Raw genomic sequence first — 24,273 nt, 5'->3', positions numbered from 1 at the left:
TGTCAACCAATCACAAGGCAGTCTCGCTCGAGCGCAGGCCAATCGGTTTTCTGGCTAGAGGGTTTAACTCCTATTTAAAAAGAAGAACCTTTGAATTTTAACGGCTGAGCTCTTAGAAGACTTGGGTCCTTGGGTCGCAGGTGGGAGCCGACGGGTGGGTAGACCGTGGGGGATATCTCAGTGGCTGACGAGGGCGGCGGGGACAAGGGGCGGCTGGTCGGGGTGGCGGAGCGTCAAGTCCCCTGTCCATACCTCCGTCCCTGAGTGTCCTTGGCGCTGTCCTGTGCCCGCTCAGCGCCTTTGCATCCGCTCCTGGGCACCGAGGCGCCCTGTAGGATACTGCTTGTTACTTATTACAGCTAGAGGTACAAGGGGTTTGTTGAGTGGTGTTGACACGCGCGGGAGGGGTGGGTGGGCTTCAGATTGGATTTTGTCCTCCGAGATCACCTGGGTAAGAAAAGCACAGAAGGTCTCTGCTGTGTTGGAGTTCACGTTCTGGTGGGTGGGGAGACAGACGGTAAGCGTACGGAGAACTTGCAGCTGGGGGGGGGGGTGTTATAAAGGAAAAGCAGGAGTGCGGTTTAACGGGGGCCGCTTTAGGTAGAATAGCCTAGGAAGGCCCTTGTCCTGGCTGGATGAGTGGGTGAATTGATGAATGAGAACCTCCTTGCAGAGGCCTTCCGGGTCCGTACTTCTCAGACCGTAGACCTTGGAGCAGTTATTTCGGGACAACTTGAAGTGCTTGTTAAAAGTATAGCTCCACCGAGAGCCCGGTAAATCAGAATCTCTGAGGGATAGGACCCAGGTGTCTAGTTATTAACAAACTCTCCAGATGATTCTTAGGTTTCACTGAGAACTAGGGATGCAGACCGGTGCATGCAAATCGTCTGGGGACGTTAAAATGCAGAATCTGTTTTCTTAGACCTGGGGTTAGGCCTCAGAGTCTCCATTTCTAAGAACCATCCGGCTGAGGTAGACGTAGCCACTGTCCTTAACTCTCGTAATGTCTCTTCCTCTTCCTTAAACTTCCTTGTCCCTTGAATTAAACGTTTTTCAGCAAGCTACTCAGTTCGTCCTTCCCTTCACCTCTGCAGACACGCACAGGTCTGAGGGAGGAAGGAATAAACTGTATACACCTCCTGCGCTATTAGCCTAACAGCTTTTCTATTCAAAATAGTAGGATTTCTGGTTTGAACTGAATGGATCCTGTGAAAGTCATCTGGTTCTTCAATCTGGTTGCAGATTAGAGTCACCTGAAGGGCAGTCTCCTTGGCGTTGTCTCCAGAATTCTGGATTCGAATCTTATTCCATTCTGCTTGTTATTCAGTTTCCCTAGAAAGCAAGGTACAATAAATTGGAGCAAATGCTTGCAGCTTCTGTCAGAAGAATGTTAAATAAATGTTGTTAGGCCTATGTGATCTCATTAGACTGCTACTTGGAATCGTAAGGGAAGTAAAGCATTAGAGCATGTGTGAAATTAAATGTTTGATTAACACAAGTGTGCATTTCCTTGTTGTTGTTTATCAACTTTTACTTACCTACTGTTTTTTATAAGGGCTCTCGCCTGTCGTCTGGGCCTGGCTTCTTCATGGAATTATTTGCTTAATTGTAAAATGGTAATCTTAATTTTTTTTTTTGAGACAGGGTCTCACTCCGTTGCCCAGGCTGGAGTGCGGGGACATTTGATAAGAAACTTCAGTGAAGGCTGGGCGCGGTGGCTCATGCCTGTAATCCCAGCATTTTGGGAGGCCAAGACGGGTGGATCACCTGAGGTCGGGAGTTCCAGATGAGCCCGACCAACATAGAGAAACCCTGTCTCTACTAAAAATACAAAATGAGCTGGGCGTGGTGGTGCATGCCTGTAATCCCAGCTACTCTGGAGGCTGAGGCAGGAGAATTGCTTGAACCCGGGAGGTGGAGGTTGCGGGTGAGCCGAGATTGTACCATTGCACTCCAGCCTGGGCAACAAGAGCAAAACTCTGTCTCAAAAAAAAAAAAAAAAAAAAAAAAAAAAGAAACCTCAGTGAAATGAAAGACTGAACTACACACCTGGGGGAAGAACCTAATAAAGGGAGCAAGAAGTGCAAATGCCTATGGCAGGGGACTTATTTGCAGAAAGAAAGGAGCCTGTGTGGCTGGTGCACAGTCGACAAGAAGAGGAGATGAAGTCAGAGAGGCAGTTAGGGTCCATGTTCTGTGAGACTTCAATAGGCCTGTCTATGCAGGTTAGGAGTTTGCATTGTTTTGATTGAGTTGGCAGCCATGGGGGTCTTCTGAACCGAGGACCAACACATCTGACTTGTTAATGAGATTGCTGGCCTCAGTGTTGAGAATGGACCATGACAGGGTAAGGGTGGAAGTGGGGAGGCCATTGGGAGGCTGTTGGAAAAAACTCAAGGGAGAGAGAGTAATGGTTTGACCAGGTTGTAGTAGTAGAGGTGGTGAGCAGTGATCTTGAAGGCAGAGCCTACAGAATATGCTGGTGGATTAGATGAAGGGTTTGAGAGAGAGAACCTCTTAAAGGGCTATTATGCCAAGGCTTTTGGCCTGAGCAACTGACAGGATGGATTTGCCATCCACTGAGATGAGGATGTCTAGAGACTAGACTTGGGGAGGTGAGAGTGGGGAGGGATTACGACTTCTGTTTGGGACATGTTAAAATGGAGATGCCTCTCAGATAATCAGGTGCAGATGTTGCATAGAAAGTAAAAAATGTAGATCAAGAGTTCAGGGGAGAGGTCTGGGCTGAAGAATGAATATTTGGGAGTCCTCAGCTGTAGATGGTATTGAAAGCAAAGAGACTGGATGTACTCAGCTAGGGAGTAATTGGAGATGGAGAAGTCGTTCTAGGCCTGAGCTCAGGGCACACCCATGAACAGGGAGGTGAGAAGTGGAGAAGGGAAGAGGTTCAGTTTTGGATATGTTAGGATTGAGGTGCCTGGCAGACATTTCTGGGAGATCCTGGGCAAATCCTTGGATATCCAAGTCTGACAGTCCAAGGAGAGACTAGGGCGGAAGATGCACTTTGAGTGGTCCTCATGAAGGCATTTAGAGCTGAGGCACTGGGTGATATGGATCCCTGTGAAGGTGTAGATGGAGAAGTGGAGGGTCCAGGGACTCGTTCTTGAGTCACCCCAGACCCTTGATCTGGCAAAAATGAGACCGACTCAGCAAGGAGGGAAACACAGGACGACTAGGTGGTAAATAAACCTGGAAGCGAAGTGAAGAAAAAAGTGTAAGATGTGATCAGCCTTGTCGGATTCTGCTGAGGATGCAAGTACGGGGAAGGTGGAATTGACCCTTGGGTTTGGCAACAGTAGGTGTCAGCCATGCGCCTGACAATGTGGTGGAGACAAAAAAGCCAGGTGGGGATGGGCTCAGGGGAGGGGAGAGGAGCAGTAGAGGTGGCAAGTGTGGACGGTTCTTCTGGAGCTTTGCTGTTGGAGAGGAGGGGGTCATTGTTAGCAATGATAATAGAATAAAGAGGACTTTTATTTTATTTTATTTTTTTGAGACGAAGTCTCGCTCTTGTCGCCCAGGCTGGAGTGCAATGGTGTGATCTCGGCTCACTGCAACCTCTGCCTCCTGGGTTCAAGCGATTCTCCTGCCTCAGCCTCCCGAGTAGCTGGGATTACAGGTGCCTGCCACCACGCTCGGCTAAGTTTTGTATTTTTAGTAGACGGGGTTTCACCAGGTTGGCCAGGCTGGTCTCGAACTCCTGACCTCAGGTGATCCGCCCGCCTTGGCCTCCCAAAGTGCTGGGATTACAGGTGTAAGCCACCATGCCCGGCCTAAAGAGGACTTTTTTAAGGTAGCAGGTATGCCAGTAGGCTGCACAGGGATGGAGGTGATCCATTAGAGGAGAGATGATGGAGCAGCAAGACCAACAGGAGTGAAGACTCTGTGACAGAGGATGGGACGCAGTGCCCAAGGGGAGGTTGGCCTTGCTGGGAAAGCACATGCCTGTCCCTCCCTCATTAGCTTCATTTGGACAAAACATGTAAAATCCTGTGTGTTGTGGAGGCCTTTTGATCAGGGAACTGTAACGCTGCCTATCAAGCAACAGCACTTTGAGCAGGTGGCTTTGTTCAAATTAAAGGTTCTTCTTTTTCTTTTCAGGCATCATGGACCGATCTAAAGAAAACTGCATTTCAGGGCCTGTTAAGGTAAATTGAATAATCTGTAATCTCATTCACATTTATAAACCCACATGGAGGTTGGTCTTGTCGGGAATTCTTTCCACCTTTACTTTGGATTATAAATTTAGATCCCTTACTGCGATCCTGGATATGAATTAGTCACTTTTCTCGTGTTCAGTAACATTTTGCTGATTCTTAGAGTAGCTTTTTTGTTCTGCTTTGTCTTATAATTGGCTGCTTAAGTTTCTATATCCCTCCACTGTATGCAGGATAATAGTAATAATGCATCTGGTGGGAGTTCAAAACTTTTAAAATTGGCCATAAATATAAAATAATTAGAAAAAGGCTACCTTGAATTACTGTATTTGATTCTCAGTTCCTATGATAACGGCCATTTAAAAAATTGCTCTACATTTAAAATGTTTCTTTTTATTTGTCTTTGTCTGAATGCCTACTGTGTTGTGGACAGTGTGCTAATTTCAGGAGTAACTGACTTTGTATTTGGAAGTCTTAACACCCTCTCTTTGTAGAGCGCTTATACCATTGAGCTGGGGATGGACTTTGAGGCTTTCATTTCTAGCACTTGCCCCTCACTTAAAACGAGCTGTTGAAGCTGAAGGAAATCTCATCCCTCCTACCCCTTTTAGTTTGATTAGTTGAGGGTGTTAGAGTTAACTTAACTATTTAAGCTTGTAATACAGTACTTACAGGCGAATAAATAATACATTTCAAGGCTGGGCGTGGTGGCTCACGCCTGTAATCCCAGCACTTTGGGAGACCAAGGAGAGTGGATCACAAGTTCAGGAGTTCAAGACTGGCCTGGCCAAGATGGTGAAACCCTGTTTCTACTAAAAATACAAAAAATTAGCCAGGCTTGGTGGCAGGCGCCTGTCGTCCGAGCTATTTGGGAGGCTGAGGCAGAGAATTGCTTGAACCTGGGAGGCAGAGGTTGCAGTGAGCCGAGATCATGCCACTGCTCTCCAGTCTGGGTGACAGAGCGAGACTACATCTCAAAAATAATAATAATACATTTTAGTAATAACTTTATGAAGTGCCTACATTTGTTTCCTCTTTGTCAGTTTTTTGCTCAAGTCCATTTTGTCAATACTTGGAAAATGAAACATTGGTTAATCAATAGATGGTGATAAGCTTATTGTGGAAAATCTTGGATATATGAAAACTTAGACTCTTCTAAAACTTCATGAAGATAACCACTGTTGAACGTTTTGACAGATTTTTTTTTTTTGGTCTTTTTCTTAAACGTATATTATCAAAGAAATTTCAATGGAACTGAGATTTTGGCATAAAGTTTTTGTATCATAGCTTTTTTGCCAAATAGCAATTTAGTGTCTATTTCCAAATTATTGAGAAATTTTAGAAAGTGTCTCCTTCATTAATGGATATTTGTTAATAAAGCATGATTTTTAGGTGTGAGGAATTGGAGGGGGTAGAAGGTATCATTCAGGTATTCTTATCCACATACTAACTATCCTCTGGAGGTACTGATTAAAATACCTTTTCCCCTTCCATCTCTTATCGTGACATTCATTATTTTGCTATACTAGAGAACAAACTTTGTGAAGTTCTCAAAATATTCATCTTTTGCGTTCATGAATACCAGAAAGTTTATTTTCTCTTCCATTCTAGGTTACAGCTCCAGTTGGAGGTCCAAAACGTGTTCTCGTGACTCAGCAATTTCCTTGTCAGAATCCATTACCTGCAAATAGTGGCCAGGCTCAGCGGGTCCTGTGTCCTTCAAATTCTTCCCAGCGTGTTCCTTTGCAAGCACAAAAGCTTGTCTCCAGTCACAAGCCGGTTCAGAATCAGAAGCAGCAGAAGCAATTGCAGGCAACCAGTGTACCTCATCCTGTCTCCAGGCCACTGAATAACACCCAAAAGAGCAAGCAGCCCCTGCCGTCGGCACCTGGTAAACTAGCTTTTGAGACTCATTGGATAGTCCTTCTTTGTCGTTGTTGCTAAAAAAGCAAGTGTATATACTTGCATTTATTGTTTGGAGCCTTAGCTTTTATATCTGTTGAGGATGGCGAGAAAATATGGTGTCTGGGTTGAAGTAACAGTGGCTGCCCATGGGCCAGACCTATGCTAAAAATACGGACCTGATTCTCACCCTCTTGGAAGAGCTGGGTACTCAGGGAGGACACAGCACCAATCAGTGTCCTTTTGATTGCTTGTTAGTGAGTCTGGATGTAGGGTGCTTGTAGTAAGTGACTTGAGGGACTGAGATCTAAAGTTTAGGGGAAATCCAGAGAAGTGGATGAACTGAGGCAGGCTGCGGTGAGGTCACTAAGGGCATTGCTGGCCATGTTAAGGAATGGGGCCTCATCTCTACGGCATTTGGAAGCTACTGAAGGTTTTTTGAACTCAGAAGGGAACTTTGCCTTTTAGAAAGTTTACTGTGGAAGGCAGGGTGCAGCGGCTCATGCCTGTAATCCCAGCACTTTGGGAGTTCGAGGCAGGTGGATCACCTGAGGTCAGGAGTTGGAGACCAGTCTGACCAACATGGAGAAACTCTGTCTCTACTAAAAATACAAAATTAGCCAGGTGTGGTGGTGCATGCCTCTAATCCCAGCTACTCAGGAGGCTGAGGCAGGAGAATTGCTTGAACCCAGGAGGTGGAGGTTGTGGTGAGCCGAGATCGCGCCATTGCATTCTAGCCCAGCCAACAAGAGCAAAACTCCATCTCAAAAAAAAAAAAAAAAATTTACTGTGGAAGTACTGAATAAATTGGAGTAGAACGCTGGATTTAGGAGTACCAGACAGGAAGGAGGTTGAGGTCAGAGATGGCAATAACCTGCTCTGTGTGGAGCAGAGTGGATGCTATTATTCACCAACTGTTGAGTGCTCGTTCCCTGCAGGCTCTGAGAGGAGTGCATGCTTCATCCACATCATCTCTTTCAATCTTTGTAACCACTTCATGAAGGTAGCCAGTTATTAACTCAGTTTTACAGAGGTGGGAGCTAAGACTCAGAAGCAGTTAACTTATCCAAAGACAAGCCAGGATGGAGAGGTGCACACAAATTTGAGAGCTCATTTACGATGCAGACTCATTAGAACTGGGCAATAAATTGTACCTGAAAGATGAGTAAAGAGGAGTTAGGGATGGTGATTAGATTGATGTTAACTGAGTTAGTGTGCTGGGGGTTGGGGGTGCACATGTGACAGGGGCACCTGGAGGAAGAGTTTGGACCGGCATGCAGATATCTGAAAAGAGCATCGTGTGCTGTTCGAGTTTGCTATGTTGGAGACAGACCAGTGGAAACGTTTCATATGTCCTTGTGGCTAATGAAATAGTTACCCCAGTCCTCTGCTGCACAACTGTTCTTTGTGCATTTTGCTGAATTGGTGGCTTTTATTTTTATATTTCCCCTTGGCAACTAATATAAATGGAGGGTGGCTGGCTTATGTTTTGCTACATGTTGGTGATAATTTGTATGTAGGATATGGACTGTTGGCTGGCCCATCTAGTAAGGGGACAAAGGTGACGAGCTGGCAGCTTGTCATGCATGGGAAGATTGGTACTTCTGCCACAAAAGCTCTTCATTTGGAAACTGAGGCTTCAGAAGAGCCTGCATAGTCTGCCTTTAATTTATCAGAGAAGGGCCTATATATACGCCTGCTCATCTTTAGAAATTCTATAAAGACTTCACATGATGGAAGTCAGGGTGTAGTAGTCCTTTTTTTCTATAAGGAAAACTTTAAAAAAAAAAACCAGGTTTATCATTCTTGACATACCATTAATATTGTGGTGACCAATTCTTTGATTCACCTCTACTCACAGCTTAGCTTATCTGATACTATATAGTTATTCTAAAAACAGGTTTTTAACTTATTCCATATAGAAAATAATCCTGAGGAGGAACTGGCATCAAAACAGAAAAATGAAGAATCAAAAAAGTAAGCTTTCTTATTTACAAAGTTCTGTACTATTCTACTAGAATATATTATTTAGTTGCAAATTTAGTTGTGGGAACTCTTGGGGAAAAAAATGAAGCCTTTATTTTCATTTAGAGGATATAAATGTTTCCAGATTTCCAATCTTAAAAAAAAAGTGGAATTTTGTGTAATGAGGTATTTTACTAAGAACTCAAGTGCGTTAAAAAATGGCTTTCAAATTTAGAAAAAGCTTGTATGAATCTGTTATGGAAAAGTGTGGAAGTTCCTCTCTGTCCTTAGAAATAACCACTACGTCTGGTTTATGTGTCTGTACTTTTTTATTGTACAAAAGTGCAAGTTTTTAAAAAATAGAACATGTTGCAGAGCTATATACTCATATATGACTGAGGGTTTTGACAGTATTATAGTTTTAGTTCTTTATTATAAAGGTTGGCTGTAATGTCTTCCCCAGGGCTTTTCTAAAAGCCTCCTCTCAGTCTCTGAACTATCTGGACTCTAGAATGTACGGGGAGGAGCGAGGAATGAACCCACAGACTCTTTTGCTTTTAGCGGCCTAACAGAGGCTAAGAGTCTAAATCCACTGGTTCTCATGCCCCAGCTAGCCTGTGGGCTCCATCCCGCTTCCATTAGTAACAGTGGCTCTGTCTCCACCACCACAGTGGTTCTCCACCCAGAGAGAATTAGCACCTCTGGGACTGGAGGGAGCGGCTGTGGTTAGTTTGAAACACGCCCCCAGATGGTCTGGAAGCATTCCTCCCTCTCTGGTCACTTATCCTTTTTATGGTCTTCAGCGTTGTCATGGCCCTATTCCTCTGAGCATGGTACGGGCTTGGGATGTTTCCCATAGAGTGCTTCAGGTCTAAAACCCGAGACTGCTCCTTGTCACTGACTGTCACACCTGATGGCAGCTAGGGAAGTCAGGGTTTCATGTTGTAGCAGCTCTTTGATAGTGGTGATTGCCTTGGTTCTTGCTGAGGATACATATTGAGTAAAGTTGGAATATGAAATTATTTATAGAAAGTGTCCACTACTCATTGAAAATTTATTAGAAAAGCTTCGTTTTCTTCACATTCTAAAATGTTCCAATTCCTTCCTAGGAGGCAGTGGGCTTTGGAAGACTTTGAAATTGGTCGCCCTCTGGGTAAAGGAAAGTTTGGTAATGTTTATTTAGCAAGAGAAAAGCAAAGCAAGTTTATTCTGGCTCTTAAAGTGTTATTTAAAGCTCAGCTGGAGAAAGCTGGAGTGGAGCATCAGCTCAGAAGAGAAGTAGAAATACAGTCCCACCTTCGGTGAGTTCTCAGGTTCCTGTTCAAAAGAATGTTCACCAATGCTGCACCCCTCCCCCTGCTGTAATGTCAGCCTCCCACTGCCCAGGTGCATTCACTCCCTCTTATGAGGCACTGCCCAGGTCCATTCACTCCCTCTTATGAGGCACTGCCCGGGTCCATTCACTCCCTCTTATGAGGCACTGCCCGGGTCCATTCACTCCCTCTTATGAGGCACTGCCCGGGTCCATTCACTCCCTCTTATGAGGCACTGCCCGGGTCCATTCACTCCCTCTTATGAGGCACTGCCCGGGTCCATTCACTCCCTCTTATGAGGCACTGCCCGGGTCCATTCACTCCCTCTTATGAGGCACTGCCCGGGTCCATTCACTCCCTCTTATGAGGCACTGCCCAGGTGCATTCACTCCCTCTTATGAGGCACTGCCCGGGTCCATTCACTCCCTCTTATGAGGCACTGCCCGGGTCCATTCACTCCCTCTTATGAGGCACTGCCCGGGTCCATTCACTCCCTCTTATGAGGCACTGCCCGGGTCCATTCACTCCCTCTTATGAGGCACTGCCCAGGTGCATTCACTCCCTCTTATGAGGCACTGCCCGGGTCCATTCACTCCCTCTTATGAGGCACTGCCCGGGTCCATTCACTCCCTCTTATGAGGCACTGCCCGGGTCCATTCACTCCCTCTTATGAGGCACTGCCCGGGTCCATTCACTCCCTCTTATGAGGCACTGCCCGGGTCCATTCACTCCCTCTTATGAGGCACTGCCTTCAAACGCATGGCCCCGTTCCTCACCTCCCCCTCCCTTGTAAAAAAGATTGGATAAGCTTCTGTACCACACTGGGTTGTAACCATTCACCTGTGATTCCCCATGCTCTGCATGTTAAAATAAAATTCTATTCCTTTTCTTTTTTTTTTTTAAAAAAAGGATAAATTTATTTTTTAGAGGGCCTGCTTTTCATAGTACCACAAAAAATGATTAAATTTGTTCATCTTTCAAAGAGCACTTAAGTGCTCTGATCCTGAAAAATCGCTTTGAGGATTGACTGTTTTGTTAATGGAAGAGTTTGCATGGGCAGGTCTTTCTGCTGGACCGTGAAGGGGAACGGCACCCCTGATTCTGAGGTATGCAGGAGTTGCCAGCAGCCACCTGCTGGTTGACTACGGCTGCTGGGTTTTTGTTTTTCCTTTTTTTCTTTCAGTGTTTTTTAAATTTGAATCAGATGCTAATACTTCAAGTCTGGCCACATCAGGCCTGGTGTGTCTCTGCCTGGCAACACCTGGCTGGGGCTGGGAGGGGCGGGCATCTCACATGGGCTGTGCCTCCCATTGCCTGCTTCCCGCTGGCCACATTCTGCACCTGCCCAGTCTGCTTAGCACCCATCTACTGCCATTACTGATCACTGCTTTTATCTGTCACAGTGTCTGGGTGTCAAACTACTGTGGCAATGCCATGTCCTTTTTTTTTCCTTTTTTTTTTTTGAGATGGAGTCTCGCTCTGTTGCCCAGGCTGGAGTGCAGTGGCACAATCTCAGCTCACTGCAACCTCTGCCTCCCAGGTTAAAGCGATTCTCCTGCCTCAGCCTCCTGAGTAGCTGGGATTACAGGCGTGCACCAACAAGCCTAGCTAATTTTTGTATTTTTAGTAGAGACGAGGTTTCACCATGTTGGCCAGGCTGGTCTGGAACTCCTGACCTCGTGATCCTCCCGCCTCGGCCTCCCAAAGTGCTGGGATTACAGGCGTGAGCCACTGTGCCTGGCGATGTCCTTTTTTTAATATGTAGATAATTAATATTCAGCTGAATTTTCCTCCTAAGAATAAAGGTGCCTAAAGGAAGGAAAAAGTCTTAACTAAACCAGAGGTCCATTAATACTTTGAAATGCTCTTAAAATGATATGTGGGTCTATGTATTTTTCTTGGAGTGGGTTTATAGTTTCAGATTCTAAAGTGGGGTTTGGAGTGTGGTTTCACGTGAAACACCACTGGTGTTTTACATGAAGAGTTTGTTTGACATTTAGTACATAGTCTTCTGTCAGCTCCAAACCAGGTGTTAGAATGTTTATCCTTTGTTGCAGGCATCCTAATATTCTCAGACTGTATGGTTATTTCCATGACGCTACCAGAGTCTACCTAATTCTGGAATATGCACCACTTGGAACAGTCTATAGAGAACTTCAGAAACTTTCAAAGTTTGATGAGCAGAGAACTGCTACTGTAAGTGTTCCTTTGTTGTCCAGGCTAATTGTGTTTCCTTTATACCTGTCCTCCATAGCAGTGTACCTTTCATTATAGTAGAGTGGGTTTTGTCTGGACATAAGGATAGCTTAATATCAAATATTTGAAGTGGAAAAATCAAAATAGCTTAGTTGTACCACATGTACAGATAAAGTCTAGAACCAGGTAGAATGTTGTGTCTGCTTTTGTACCTAGTTTGCACAGCTGTTTTCTATGGAAATGTATATAATGTATACAGATAGTCACCCTCATTTTCTTTAATAGACGTTTTATTTTAGAATAGTTTTTACTTTTTTTTTTTTTTTTTTTTTTTTTTTTTTAAAGGGACAGGGTCTTGTTATGTTGCCCAGGCTGGACTCAAGTGATTCTCCACCTCAGCCTCCCAAGTAGCTGGGACTACAGATACACACCATTGTGCCTGGCTAGGATAGTTTTAGATTTACAGAAATTGTGAAGGCAGTACAGAGAGTTCCCATATACCCCACACTGAATTTCCTGCTAATTCTCCTTCTAACATCTTGCATTAATATGGCACATTTGTCACAATCAATGAACCAATATTGATATATAACTATTAACTCAAGTCCACATTTTATACAGATTTTCTTAGTTTTTCTCATGATTAAATTGGGCTTATGGGTTTTTGAGAGGGAGATCAGAGGTAAAGTGCATTCTTACCACCTACCAGGGATGTAAACTCTTACGACTTTTAACTGTGGATGTCAGCTTGATCTTCTGACTGAGAGAGTGTTTGTCTGGTTTCTCCACTGTAAAGTTACTATTTTCTCCCCTTTCCGTGCTGTATTTCTTCAAAGGAAGTCACTATGAATAGCCCACACTTAAAGAGTAGAGAGTGGATGGAGTATTGCCATAAATTATCTGGAATTCTGTGCCAGAGATAAGGCTGTTCTCCCTTATTTATTTAATCATTTGTTTATTTAAAGATGTAGACTCCTGGGTATTTATTTTATCCCTTGAGCTATAATCCAATACTTTATTTTGTGGTTCAGATCATTGCAACTTTGGCCACTGGGAGCTTTTTTTCTTTCTTTCTTTTTTTTTTTTTTTTTTCTTTTTGAGACGGAGTCTCACTCTGTCCCCCAGGCTGGAGTGCAGTGGCGCGATCTTGGCTCACTGCAACCTCCACCTCCCGGGTTGAAGTGATTCTCCTGCCTCAGCCTCCCAAGTAGCTGGGAGTACAGGCACCCGCTGCCATGCCTGGCTAATTTTTGTATTTTTAGTAGAGACGGGGTTTCACCATATTGGCCAGGCTGGTCTTGAACTCCTGACCTTGTGATCCACCCGCCTCAGCCTCCCAAAGTGCTGGGATTACAGGCATGAGCCACCGTGCCCAGCCCGCTCTTTTTCTTTTACCAGGTTCCTGGGAAAATCATTTCAGTTTTGTCTTGCGTGTGTGTGGTTTTTTTTTTTGTTTGTTTTTGCACTTCCTTCCTTTTTTTTTTTTTCTTTTTTTGAGATGAAATCTCACTCTGTCACCCAGGCTGGAGTGCAGTGGCGCAATCTTGGCTCACTGCAGCCTTTGCCTTCTGGGTTCAAGCGATTCTCCTGCCTCAGCTTCCTGAGCAGCTAGGATTAACAGGCATGCACCACCACACCCGGCTCATTTTTGTATTTTTAGTAGAGATGGGGTTTTGCCATGTTGGCCAGGCTGGTCTCTAAGCCCTGACCTCAGGTGATCTGCCCGCCTCAGCCTCCCAAAGTGCTAGGATTACAGGTGTGAGCCACCACGCCTGGCCTTGTACTTCCTTACTTTCTGATACAAGATGCTGAAGACTCATCTTGTATATTTCCTGCTCCAGTCCTAGAATCGAACCACTTCTCCAAGGAGCTCTGGTTCCTTTTCTTGGGGAATGTTATTAGAAACCAAGATCTGAGCACTTGGTGTACTCATTGCTACTATGGTGTCACTGCTTCTAGGCTTTCAGCTGACAAGAGCAAGGGAATATATGTGGATAGTAATCTGTGTATAGATTTATCCATCTGTCTCTTCATGAAGCATACCATGAATTCATACCGATGTCTTCAACTTGAATCCATTACCACGTTTCATTCTAACTTCCTCCTGTTTACCTGTAAACTCCCACTCCAAAAGTGTGAAACCTGGATTTCACCGCCCACCATCCTTTTACTTAATTATTCAATTCCAATATACATGTATAATGGTATTGGAATTGTTAACCAGCTGCCCCGTGGGAACCAACTTTATCAATTAGAGTGCTTATGTGCACTTCCTTTGGCCTTTGTCTTATAGACTCCACTCATTTCCAAAGCTGCTTGGATCAACACTTTACCCTCATGCCCTTTAGTAAGATGGTTTCCTACATTTGTAATGCAGTGAGATTTTTTTGCCACAATCTGCATGCCCAGGATGGAATCATTGACATTTTCATATCCTGAGATTGATTTTTGTGTGTTTGCTGTAAAGTTCTATGAATTTTGACAAATACACAATGCCATGTATCCACCATTACAATATACAGAATAGTTTCACTGCTCTTAAGAAAAAAAAAAAATCCTGTGTCTCAGCTACTCATCCCTCCCAACCCTTCCATCTCTGGCAACCACTGATCTGTTTACTGTCTCTATTGCCTTTTCCAGAATATCATGTACTTGGAGTCATAACAGTATGTAGCCTTTTTAGATGGGCTTCTTCCACTTAGCAATATGCATTGAAGATTCATCTGTATATTTTTGGAGGCATGAGAGCTTGTTCATTTCTTTTTATCACAAAATCATATTCCATTATTTCATTATATGGAAGTACCTCAGTTTATTCATCTACTGAAGGGTATCTTGGCTGCTTCTGGTTTTTGGCAGTTATGATGTTTTGGCTGTAAGCATTTGCCTGCAGGTTTTTGCGAAACATAAGTCTTCAGATTAGTTGGGCACATATCTAGGAGTGCTATTGCCATCTCATGCGGTAAGACTGTATTTTGCTTTGTGAGGAACTGTCAGTCTTCCAAAGTGATTTTTACATTCTATTTTACATTGCATTACAAATGTAGGAAACCACCTTACTAAAGGGCGTGAGGGTAAAGCGTTGATCCAAGCAGCTTTGGAAATGAGTGGAGTCTATAAGACAAAGGCTAAAGGAAGTGCACATAAGCACTCTAATTGATAAAGTTGGTTCCCATGGGGCAGCTGGTTAACAATTCTGATACCATTATACAATGGTAATATGGTATCGGAACCAATGAATTGAGTTCCTATTGCTTCTTAGAGTTGCCAACATTTGATGTCAGTGTTTTGGATTTTTGTTTGTTTGTTTTGAGACAAGGTCTCACTGTTGCCCAGATTGGAGTGCAGTGGCATGATCACCCACCTCAACCTCCCTGGCTCAAGCAATCCTCCCATCTCAGCCTCCCAAGTAGCTAGGACTACAGGCATGTGCTCCCGTGCCTGGCTAATTTTTGTATTTTTTTGTAGAGACAAGGTTTTGCCTTATTGCCCAGGTTGGTCTCGAAATCCTGGTCTCAAGTAATTCGTGCCTCCCAAAATACTGGGATTACAGGAGTGAGCCACTATACCTGGCCTCTTGTTTAGCATTTTAATCATTCTAATCAGCATGTGGCGGTATCTCATTGTTTTGTTGTTTTGATTTATAGTTTCCTAATGACATTTGATGTTGAACAACTCTTTTTTTTTTTTTTTTTTTTTTGGAGACAGAGTCTCACTCTATCGCCAGGCTAGAGTGCAGTGGCGCGATTTTGGCTCACTGCAACCTCTGCCTCTTGGGTTCAAACGATTCTCCTGCCTCAGACTCCCGAGTAGCTGGGACTACAGGCACGCGCCACCATGCCCAGCTAATTTTTGTACTTTTAGTAGAGACGGGGTTTCCCCATGTTAGTGAAAGGATGGTCTCGATCTCTTGACCTTGTGATCCACCTGCCTTGGCCTCCCAAAATGCTGGGATTACAGGCATGAGCCACCACTCCCGGCCTTGAACATCTTTTTATGTGTTTATTTGCCATCTGTGTATCATCTTTGAGGCACCTGTGGAAATCTTTTGCTCTTTTTTTTTTTTTTTGAGTTTTGAGTTTTAAGAGTTCTTGTACATTTTGGATGCAGGTCATCTGTCACACATGTTTTGCAAATATTTTCTCCCAATCTGTGCCTTGTATTGTATTTTCATTCTCTTATCTGTGTCTTTCACAAGGCTGTTTTTATTTTATTTATTTTTTTGAGAAAGGGTCTCACTCTGTCACCCAGGCTGGGGTGCAGTGATGCGATCTCTGCTCACTGCAGTCTCTGCCTCTTGAGCTCAAGTGATCCTCCTGAGTAGGTGAGACTACAGGCGGGTGCCACCATGCCCAGCTAATTTTTGTATTTTTTGTATAGACACGGTCTCACCATGTTGCCCAGGTTGTTTTTTTCTGAGACAGTCTTGCTCTGTCACCTAGGCTGGAGGGCAGTTGTGTGATCTTGGTTCTCAGCTCACTGCAACCTCTACCTCCTGAGTTCAAGCAGTTCTCCTGCCTCAGCCTCCCAAGTAGCTGGGATTACAGGCATGTGCCACCACGCCCGGCTAATTTTTGTATTTTTAGTAGAGACGGGGTTTCATCATGTTGGCCAGTCTGGTCTCAAACTCCTGACCTCAGGTGATTTGCCCACCTCGGCCTCCCAGAGTGCTGGGATTGTAGGCGTGAGCCACTGTATCCGGCCTCCCAGGCTGTATTTTTAATAAAAGTCCAAATGTGTCAGTTTTTTCTTTCATGATTGTGCTTTTTGTGCTTCTCTTTTTTTATGTGATTAAAATTACTTGTTTTAAGAAGTTGAAGAGTTTTAGTTTGGGCCGTTTCTTATTGGATTGGCAGCTTGATAAAGCATGTTGAATGGTGGTTCCTTTGATTTTTTTCTGTTTCTTGGTGGAGATCTCTGGGTAGTGTGGACATTAGTTTTCTTTTTGGCATTGATGTAAATGGCATTTAAATTCAAATAATTTTACTTCCAGTATCTGATGAAATCACGCTACTATGGACAAATGGCCCTTTGGTCTTGTCTCTGCAACAATGACATGCTGTTTTAAACTTAAAGACTTAATCTTAAATGTTTTTGCTTCTCCTAAATAGAAACAGATCTCTAATTTGCTTTTTTAAATATTAGCTAAACAAATCAGCTTCTTATTTAATTGGCAATTAATATTTCTTTGAGTTCATCTTTTGGGCCAACTTTCTCTTACAGATCAATAAGGAAATCTATGCTCATTAATGGTAGTTACTCTGCCTCAGGTACTCACATTTTACCCTTGGTTTTTTTCCTGGTAATCTTGCTTATGGTGGGTTGTAGTTTGTTGTCTTGGGTCAGTTAATCTTTTTCTTCAGTTTCTGATATTGATATCCTACTTTAAAAGATTCACCTTATACCAACACTACAAAATTACACATTATACTACTTCTCTGTTTTCTCTCCTCACACCCAAGGCTTCAATCTAGATGGAGTTTTGGTGTAAGCTGATAGCTGTTTGAAAGAAAATGAAAGATCATTTCTGTCTAGATTCCTTAGCAGTTAGAATGAATACACATGTACCTGTTTTCCTTTTCAGATGAATTCAAATAAAACTAATTGTAGTGACATGTCAGTGACCTGTCCAAATCTGCAGTCTAACAACATGTGAGGTGTGGAGGAAGTGGCAGGGCCAGAGGGCTATCATGAAACTAATAGCTTCTTGTCTGGAAATGATTTGAGGAGTGAAATCCATTGCCCTCTCGAACTTTAATGTGTGCAGTTAAAGCATCAGCAACTCAAAGTTGGTGTAGTCAGAAGAGCAGCTTTCTTTGTATTTGCCTTCAGTTTATTGTGGTGTGAATTTTGATCTCTGGTTTTGGGCTGAAAGAATGAAAAGTGTTTTTTCTGACAGTGACATTTGGTGTTTTCTCATCTGTTTAGTAAACCTTTTTGATGGAAAATAATGTTCAATCCCGTCTAGAAATTGCTTTAGAAAGCAAACTCTTCTCAAACTTTAGGCAGAGCTAAATATATTTTTTCAATATTCCAACAGTTACCTGTATGTTAAAATAAATTCTGGGCCAGGCATGGTAGCTCCCGCTTGTAATCTCAGCACTTGGCGAGGCCTAGGTGGGAGGATCACTTGAGGTCAGGAATTAGCGACCAGCATAGGCAACATGGGGAGACTGTACAGAAAAAAAAACAAAGATGAAAAATTAGCTGGGCATGGTGGCACACGCCTGTAGTCCCAGCTACTCGGCAGGAGGCTCAGGTGGGAGGATTGCTTAAGCCCAGGAGTTCAAGGCTGCAGTGAGGTATGATCATGCCATAGCAATCCAGGCTGGGTGACAGATTAAGACCCTGTCTCTTAAATAAGTAAATACATACGTACTGGACTTGTTTGCTAAATTTTAGCGATAGGGACTGTAAAACTTTTCTTTTTTCTTGCCTTTTTTTTTTTTGAGACGGAATTTCACTCTTGTTGCCCAGGCTGGAGTGCAATGGCATGATCTCGGCTCACTGCAACCTCTACCTCCCGGGTTCAACCAATTCTCCTGCCTCAGCCTTGCGAGTAGCTGGGATTATAGGCATGCACCACCACACTTGGCTAATTTTTGTATTTTTAGTAGAGACAGGGTTTCACCATGTTGGTCAGGCTGGTCTCGAACTTCTGACTTCAGGTGATCCACCCGTCTTGGCCTTCCAAAGTGCTGGAATTACAGGCGTGAACCACTGCGCCCAGCCAGGAAAACTTTTCTTACAAGATAGTAATTCGGCCGGGTGCAGTGGCTCATGTCCGTAATCGTAGCACTTTGTGAGGCTGAGATGGGAGGATCACTTGAGGCCAGGAGTTTGAGACCAGCCTGGTCAACATAGTGAGACCCCCATCTCTATTAAAAGAAAAAAAAAGTAACTTAAGGAAATAAAATTAACAAAAGGACTGATTTCTTATGTATTTCTATGCTGACTTAGTGTAACCCAAAATTTAACATGCTATTTGTCAGTGCAACTGCTTTTTAGTTTCTGTTTATTGTTCAGGATAATTTTTTCTCCTGATATTCTTGAAGTAAATTTTTAGCTTTAAACAAATTCTTCTGTCATAGAATGATCTTGGTTTTAAGAAAGGGAATTGACTATACTTGAAAAGTTCATTTTTTTTTCTAAAAAAGAAAAAGGCAGTATTTACACATCTGAATCCTTAATTTGTATCAGTTCTTCAGCACTGTCTTACTTCCTGGCTGTGGGGCCATTTGTTGCCTTATGGTGTTGTAACTTTAGGTTGGTGCAAAAGTAACTGTGTTTTGCATTGAAATGGCACCAACCTAAGAGCTAGCTCTAACTAGCTGAATGTCTTTTCTGACTTTCAACATCACACCAGCTGTATTAGCAGAGATGACTAAGCATTGGGTAATTTCACTTCATGCTAACCACTATAAATTGGTTCAGTTGATTTTGTGTGTGTGTGTGTGTGTGTGTGTGTGTGTAGACTCCTGTATAATTTCTACAATGCTTGCTTTAAAACCTGGAAAATGTATTTTTTGTTTTGTCTTTTCCTTTTTGAGACAGAGTCTCACTCTGTCACCCAGGCTGAAGTGTGATCATGGCTCACTGCAGCTTTGACCTCCTGGTGTCAAGCGATCCTCCTGCCTCAGCCTCCCAAGTAGCTGGGACTACAGGCATGCACCATCATGCTCAGCTAATTTTTAAATTTTTGTAGAGATGGAGTCTTGCTATGTTTCCCAGGCTGGTCTTGAAACCCTGGGCTCAAGTGATCCTCCCACTTCAGTCCCCCAAAGTGCTGAGATTACAGGTGTGAGCCACTGTGCCTGGCTAAAACCTGCAAACCATGTTAAATCTATGTTGTGTTCCTTTCGGAAGAGATGTCTAATATTAACTTGTGTTATATAAAATCTAAAACATAGGCTTTCAATATTGTTTTAACAGTATATAACAGAATTGGCAAATGCCCTGTCTTACTGTCATTCGAAGAGAGTTATTCATAGAGACATTAAGCCAGAGAACTTACTTCTTGGATCAGCCGGAGAGCTTAAAATTGCAGATTTTGGGTGGTCAGTACATGCTCCATCTTCCAGGTATGTAACTTTAGAGGTGGAAGCTGTTTAGTTTACCAAAGCCCTGGGAGCTAATCATGAGCTAAATGTAAAATATTTCAGTGTAGATTTTGTGCTGTAAGAGGGGTAGGTGGCTAACCCAGAAGTACTTTGGAGTAATTTAGGCTTAATAATAAACTAGGGTTTGCAAGAAAATGTTATTCTGTGGTGATTTGGGGCTATTAACAGTGTCCTAGGCCTAGGGTTAAAGATGCTTAATGTCCTTAGAGGCTAATGAAGGGATGAATGAGTCAACAGATAGGACAAGTATATGACAGAGGTGTGAAGTGCCCACGTGTTGAGGGGGAGGAACTCTTCACCTCTGCTGCTTCCTGGATGAGGAGATGGGGAGATGGTTCAGAGGAAAGCACCGACAAAGATCTAGAGCTCAGAGTGCAGGCCATATCAGGGAACTTTAAACACTAAATTAGTTTGGTGGAGCTTTGAGGGCAGTGGTGAGAGATTCTCTTCGGTCTGCCTCTGTCAATAGTAGGGATAGTCCTTTCTTGTCCTCTCTCACAGCTGAAGCAGAGATGTCAATCTCAAAACAATTCAAATCTTAGCTTTCCAAATGAACTACAATATCTTTACTGTTTTAAATTTGGGTTTAAATAAGCTTTGAAACTTCACATGAAGTGGGGCATTTTAAAACGTATCTACCGATGAAGGTTTGTCAACTTTGGAGGAGGACTCAAATTATAGCCAGATGACTTAAAAATCAAGCTAGTTAAAAAAAAAAGTATAGCCTAAAATAGATTATGAGGGAGAAACCCTTTGCTTTTGTTACAGAGCACTTCTGATTGTTCCAGCAATGCATTGAATCTGCTATTGCAGTCTTTTTTTTTTTTTTTTTTTTTTGAACTGGTTGTCATTAGTGGGAGCTGTTATCTGGTGAGACAAACCAGAATAAAGAATTATAGGCTTCATGGAATCGCAGAGTTAAACTGTATCTTAACCGGTTGAATTGTGATAGAAAAGATGGCTTCTTGCTTTTTGAAAAGATTACTTACATAACCAATAGTCACTTCACTCCGAATCCCAGATGTTAATCATCATCATTTCCTGGTTATTGCCTCAGTTTGAGAACCCCCGATTCAGTCCGTCGGTGGTGGTGGAGGGGTTAGATGACCAGAGTGGTAGCTTCTTAATCCTACGTCACAATTCAGTGGTGAGTGACTGTTTTGTGCTCAGTGGGTGCCAGGCCTGGCTGAACACAGCACCAGGGCTGTGACCACGTAAGCATCCATGGTGAAGAGCAGCTGATAACAAAGCAACACGAACCCACCCACGGACTGTTCTGGCTTGGTGTCTGTTGTCCCCAGCTTTTTTCCAACCTTCATTACAAAAACCTAAACCAATAAAAATGCGGAATTGGTAGTTGATGGCATACCTGTCTATCCAGTGCCTACGTTCAGCAGTTTTTCCCATTTAGTCAGATGGGCTGCATCTACTTTTTTAGTGAACACTTGAAAATATGTTGCAAACGTCATATGCTTCAACCTTAAGCACTATAATAATTCATTTCCTAAATAAGGATATTCTATGTAACTAGAACCATGGTCACTCCTAAGAAAATTAACAGCATTGTCAGTATCTAATATTTAGTCCACGTTCAAATTTCTCCTATTGTCCATGACATCTTATAGCTGGTGTGTAAAATCAGAACTCAAGCAAAGCCCATGCTTTGTATTGGATTGTCTCTGTGGTCTAAAGCCAGACCAGTCTCCCACTTTAAAGAGGACTTTTCTGATTGTGTTGCCACTTAACTTGGACCTTTATTCCCCATATTTGCTGAAAACTGGAATGTAGGTCTCAGGGCTTGAAGAGATTCAGGTTAAAAAAATTTTTTTTTTTTTTTTTGAGACAGAGTCTCACTCTTTCGCCCAGGCTGGAGTGCAGGGGTGCGATCTTGGCTCACTACAAGCTCCGCCTCCTGGGTTCACGCCATTCTCCTGCCTCAGCCTCCTGAGTAGCTGGGACTACAGGCGCCCGCCACCACACCCAGCTAATTTTTTGTATTTTTAGTAGATACGGGGTTTCACCATGTTAGCCAGGATGGTCTCGATCTCCTGACCTCGTGATCCGCCTGCCTCGGCCTCCCAGAGTGCTGGCATTACAGGTGTGAGCTACCGCGCCCGGCCTGGTTAAATATTTTTGGCACGAGTACTTCATAGGCCACCCTCAAAGTTTCAGCATCACTCATACCAAGTATCTATCACAAGGCAGCATGTGTCTACATCTCCACCTCAGTGCTGTTACAATGGGACAGTTTCTAGTGTATTGTCATTGCGACCAGGCTCTTAAGAGTCTTAGCATATCTGTAACATCCACATGCAGATGTAGAATCCAAATCGTATTTACAGAGAACTTTGCATGGCAGCTTTTATATGGTAGTGACACATTCAATTTCTTACATTCTAGATCATTCAGGGAGGTTCTGGAGTTGGACAGATTTGGGGTTAAGCCTGGTGGCTAGCTGTGTGACCTTACACATCTCCCTTCATCTGTTTCCTATGGGAATTTATAATAGTAGCTGCTTCCTAGGGCACAGAATCTGGCCCAGGGGAAGTCCTCAGTGTTAGTGGACTCTTTAATGATTGTTAGCAGCTGTTGTGACCATAAAACCAGAAGCACATCAACCTGAGCCTCCCCCTCCCTCTGTTTTCAGGAGGACCACTCTCTGTGGCACCCTGGACTACCTGCCCCCCGAAATGATAGAAGGTCGGATGCATGATGAGAAGGTGGATCTCTGGAGCCTTGGAGTTCTTTGCTATGAATTTTTAGTTGGGAAGCCTCCTTTTGAGGCAAACACATACCAAGAGACCTACAAAAGAATATCACGGGTAAGACGCAATTGAAAAGGACCCAGCACATCTGCTGGAATTCTTTCCTTATCAGCCTGAACTGCAGGCCAAGATCCGAATATCTATACTATTTGATATCTCTAACCTGTGTTTTGTGATATTTTATCATTTGTTGTACTCCAGGTTGAATTCACATTCCCTGACTTTGTAACAGAGGGAGCCAGGGACCTCATTTCAAGACTGTTGAAGCATAATCCCAGCCAGAGGCCAATGCTCAGAGAAGTACTTGAACACTCCTGGATCACAGCAAATTCATCAAAACCATCAAATTGCCAAAACAAAGAATCAACCAGCAAACAGTCTTAGGAATCGTGCAGGGGGAGAAATCCTTGAGCCAGGGCTGCCGTATAACCTGTCAGGAACATGCTACTGAAGTTTATTTTACCATTGACTGCTGCCCTCAATCTAGAACGCTACACAAGAAATATTTGTTTTACTCAGCAGGTGTGCCTTAACCTCCCTGTTCAGAAAGCTCCACATCAACAAACATGACACTCTGAAGTGAAAGTAGCCACGAGAATTGTGCTACTTATACTGGTTCATAATCTGGACGCAAGGTTCGACTGCAGCCGCCCCGTCAGCCTGTGCCAGGCATGGTGTCTTCACTGGAGGCAAATCCAGAGTCTGGCTGTGGGGAAAGTGACCACTCTGCCCTGATCCGATCAGTTAAGGAGCTGTGCAATAACCTTCCCAGTACCTGAGTGAGTGTGTAACTTATTGGGTTGGCCAAGCCTGGTAAAGCTGTTGGAATGAGTATGTGATTCTTTTTAAATATGAAAATAAAGATATATGTACAGACTTGTATTTTTTCTCTGGTGGCATTCCCTTAGGAATGCTGTGTGTCTGTCTGACACCCCGGTAGGCCTGATTGGGTTTCTAGTCCTCCTTAACCACTTATCTCCCATATGAGAGTGTGTAAAATAGGAACACGTGCTCTACCTCCATTTAGGGATTTGCTTGGGATACAGAAGAGGCCATGTGTCTCAGAGCTGTTAAGGGCTTATTTTTTTTAAAACATTGGAGTCATAGCATGTGTGTAAACTTTAAATATGCAAATAAATAAGTATCTATGTCTGTGTGGAGTGCTGTGTAATTCTTTCCACCATCTGTTCATTGTTGGCTTGGAAATGAGCAGGGGCTGAGGGGAGCAGGTCTCGCCCTCATCTAGTCCTGCCTCTTCTGGTCTCTCCTGTTGGGTGTACTCCTAATACTTTATTATATATAGTGTTTATATATTTGTTATATCTTTGTCATCTGTCCATCGACTAAAGATACGGTGAAAGTGACCGTGATGAAGGAAAAGTAGAAGTGTTGAACTTAGAGCTAGTAGAGAATCTGCTTGCATGGCCAGTGCTCAGTGCAAGAAACTGGACGGCAGGTATGTGAGGATGTGTCACCACAAAGTGGCCAATGTAGAGAGACTTAAAACGTGACTCAGTAAAACTGCAGCTGCCAGCCCCCTTGGGACAAAGGAGCTTCTGGTTCTCATAGTCTTGAGCTGAACTGACTTTGACTTTCCCAAATAGTTCATGTGCCACCCTCCCAAGCTATAGTTACTATCACGTGACTAACTTTCCCAGTGACACCAGTGAGACTTGGGACGTTTCCCCAGACAATCCCACACAAGCAAAGAAAAAGCTCATTGTAGTAGCACATTAATACACTGGTCACAGTGCCGCTTCATCATCAGCAACAACCATGGCTTACCAGAAATATAAAAAAGTTCATAAACTATAAAGATGTTTCACAGAATTTAAGC

General features: G+C 43.4%; 1 protein-coding gene across 5 annotated transcripts; it reads left to right on the top strand.

The window, feature by feature from the left end:
* Nucleotides 1–3: 3 nt before the first annotated feature.
* On the top strand, nucleotides 4–23,588 carry AURKA (aurora kinase A). Of its 5 annotated transcripts, none has more exons than XM_063720564.1 (10): nucleotides 30–140; nucleotides 1,243–1,344; nucleotides 4,120–4,166; nucleotides 5,787–6,066; nucleotides 8,000–8,054; nucleotides 9,152–9,343; nucleotides 11,413–11,551; nucleotides 19,484–19,632; nucleotides 22,319–22,493; nucleotides 22,638–23,588. In XM_063720564.1, the coding sequence occupies exons 3-10, from the start codon at nucleotides 4,125–4,127 to the stop codon at nucleotides 22,818–22,820; spliced, it is 1,215 nt and encodes a 404-aa protein (XP_063576634.1). In that variant the 5' UTR covers nucleotides 30–140; nucleotides 1,243–1,344; nucleotides 4,120–4,124; the 3' UTR covers nucleotides 22,821–23,588. The 5 variants fall into 5 exon arrangements, with proteins under 5 accessions (XP_002830489.1, XP_063576634.1, XP_009232004.1 ...); XM_054541886.1 differs by having other exon boundaries at nucleotides 115–365; XM_002830443.4 differs by lacking the exon at nucleotides 1,243–1,344 and having other exon boundaries at nucleotides 4–140.
* The last annotated feature ends 685 nt before the right edge of the window (nucleotides 23,589–24,273 follow it).

The sequence above is a fragment of the Pongo abelii genome, chromosome 21 (genome assembly GCF_028885655.2).
Source record: "Pongo abelii isolate AG06213 chromosome 21, NHGRI_mPonAbe1-v2.0_pri, whole genome shotgun sequence".
NCBI lineage: Eukaryota > Metazoa > Chordata > Mammalia > Primates > Hominidae > Pongo > Pongo abelii.
This window is presented reverse-complemented; position numbering and strand designations above follow the sequence as displayed.

What these genes read in the sequence shown, in the direction of transcription:
- AURKA (XM_002830443.4), top strand. Translation starts at nt 4,125, where the DNA reads ATGGACCGATCTAAAGAAAACTGCATTTCAGGGCCTGTTAAG. An exon ending in GCATTTCAGGGCCTGTTAAG is followed by an intron (nt 4,167 to 5,786) that starts GTAAATTGAATA and finishes CTTCCATTCTAG; the next exon opens with GTTACAGCTCCAGTTGGAGG. An exon ending in CCTACAAAAGAATATCACGG is followed by an intron (nt 22,494 to 22,637) that starts GTAAGACGCAAT and finishes GTTGTACTCCAG; the next exon opens with GTTGAATTCACATTCCCTGA.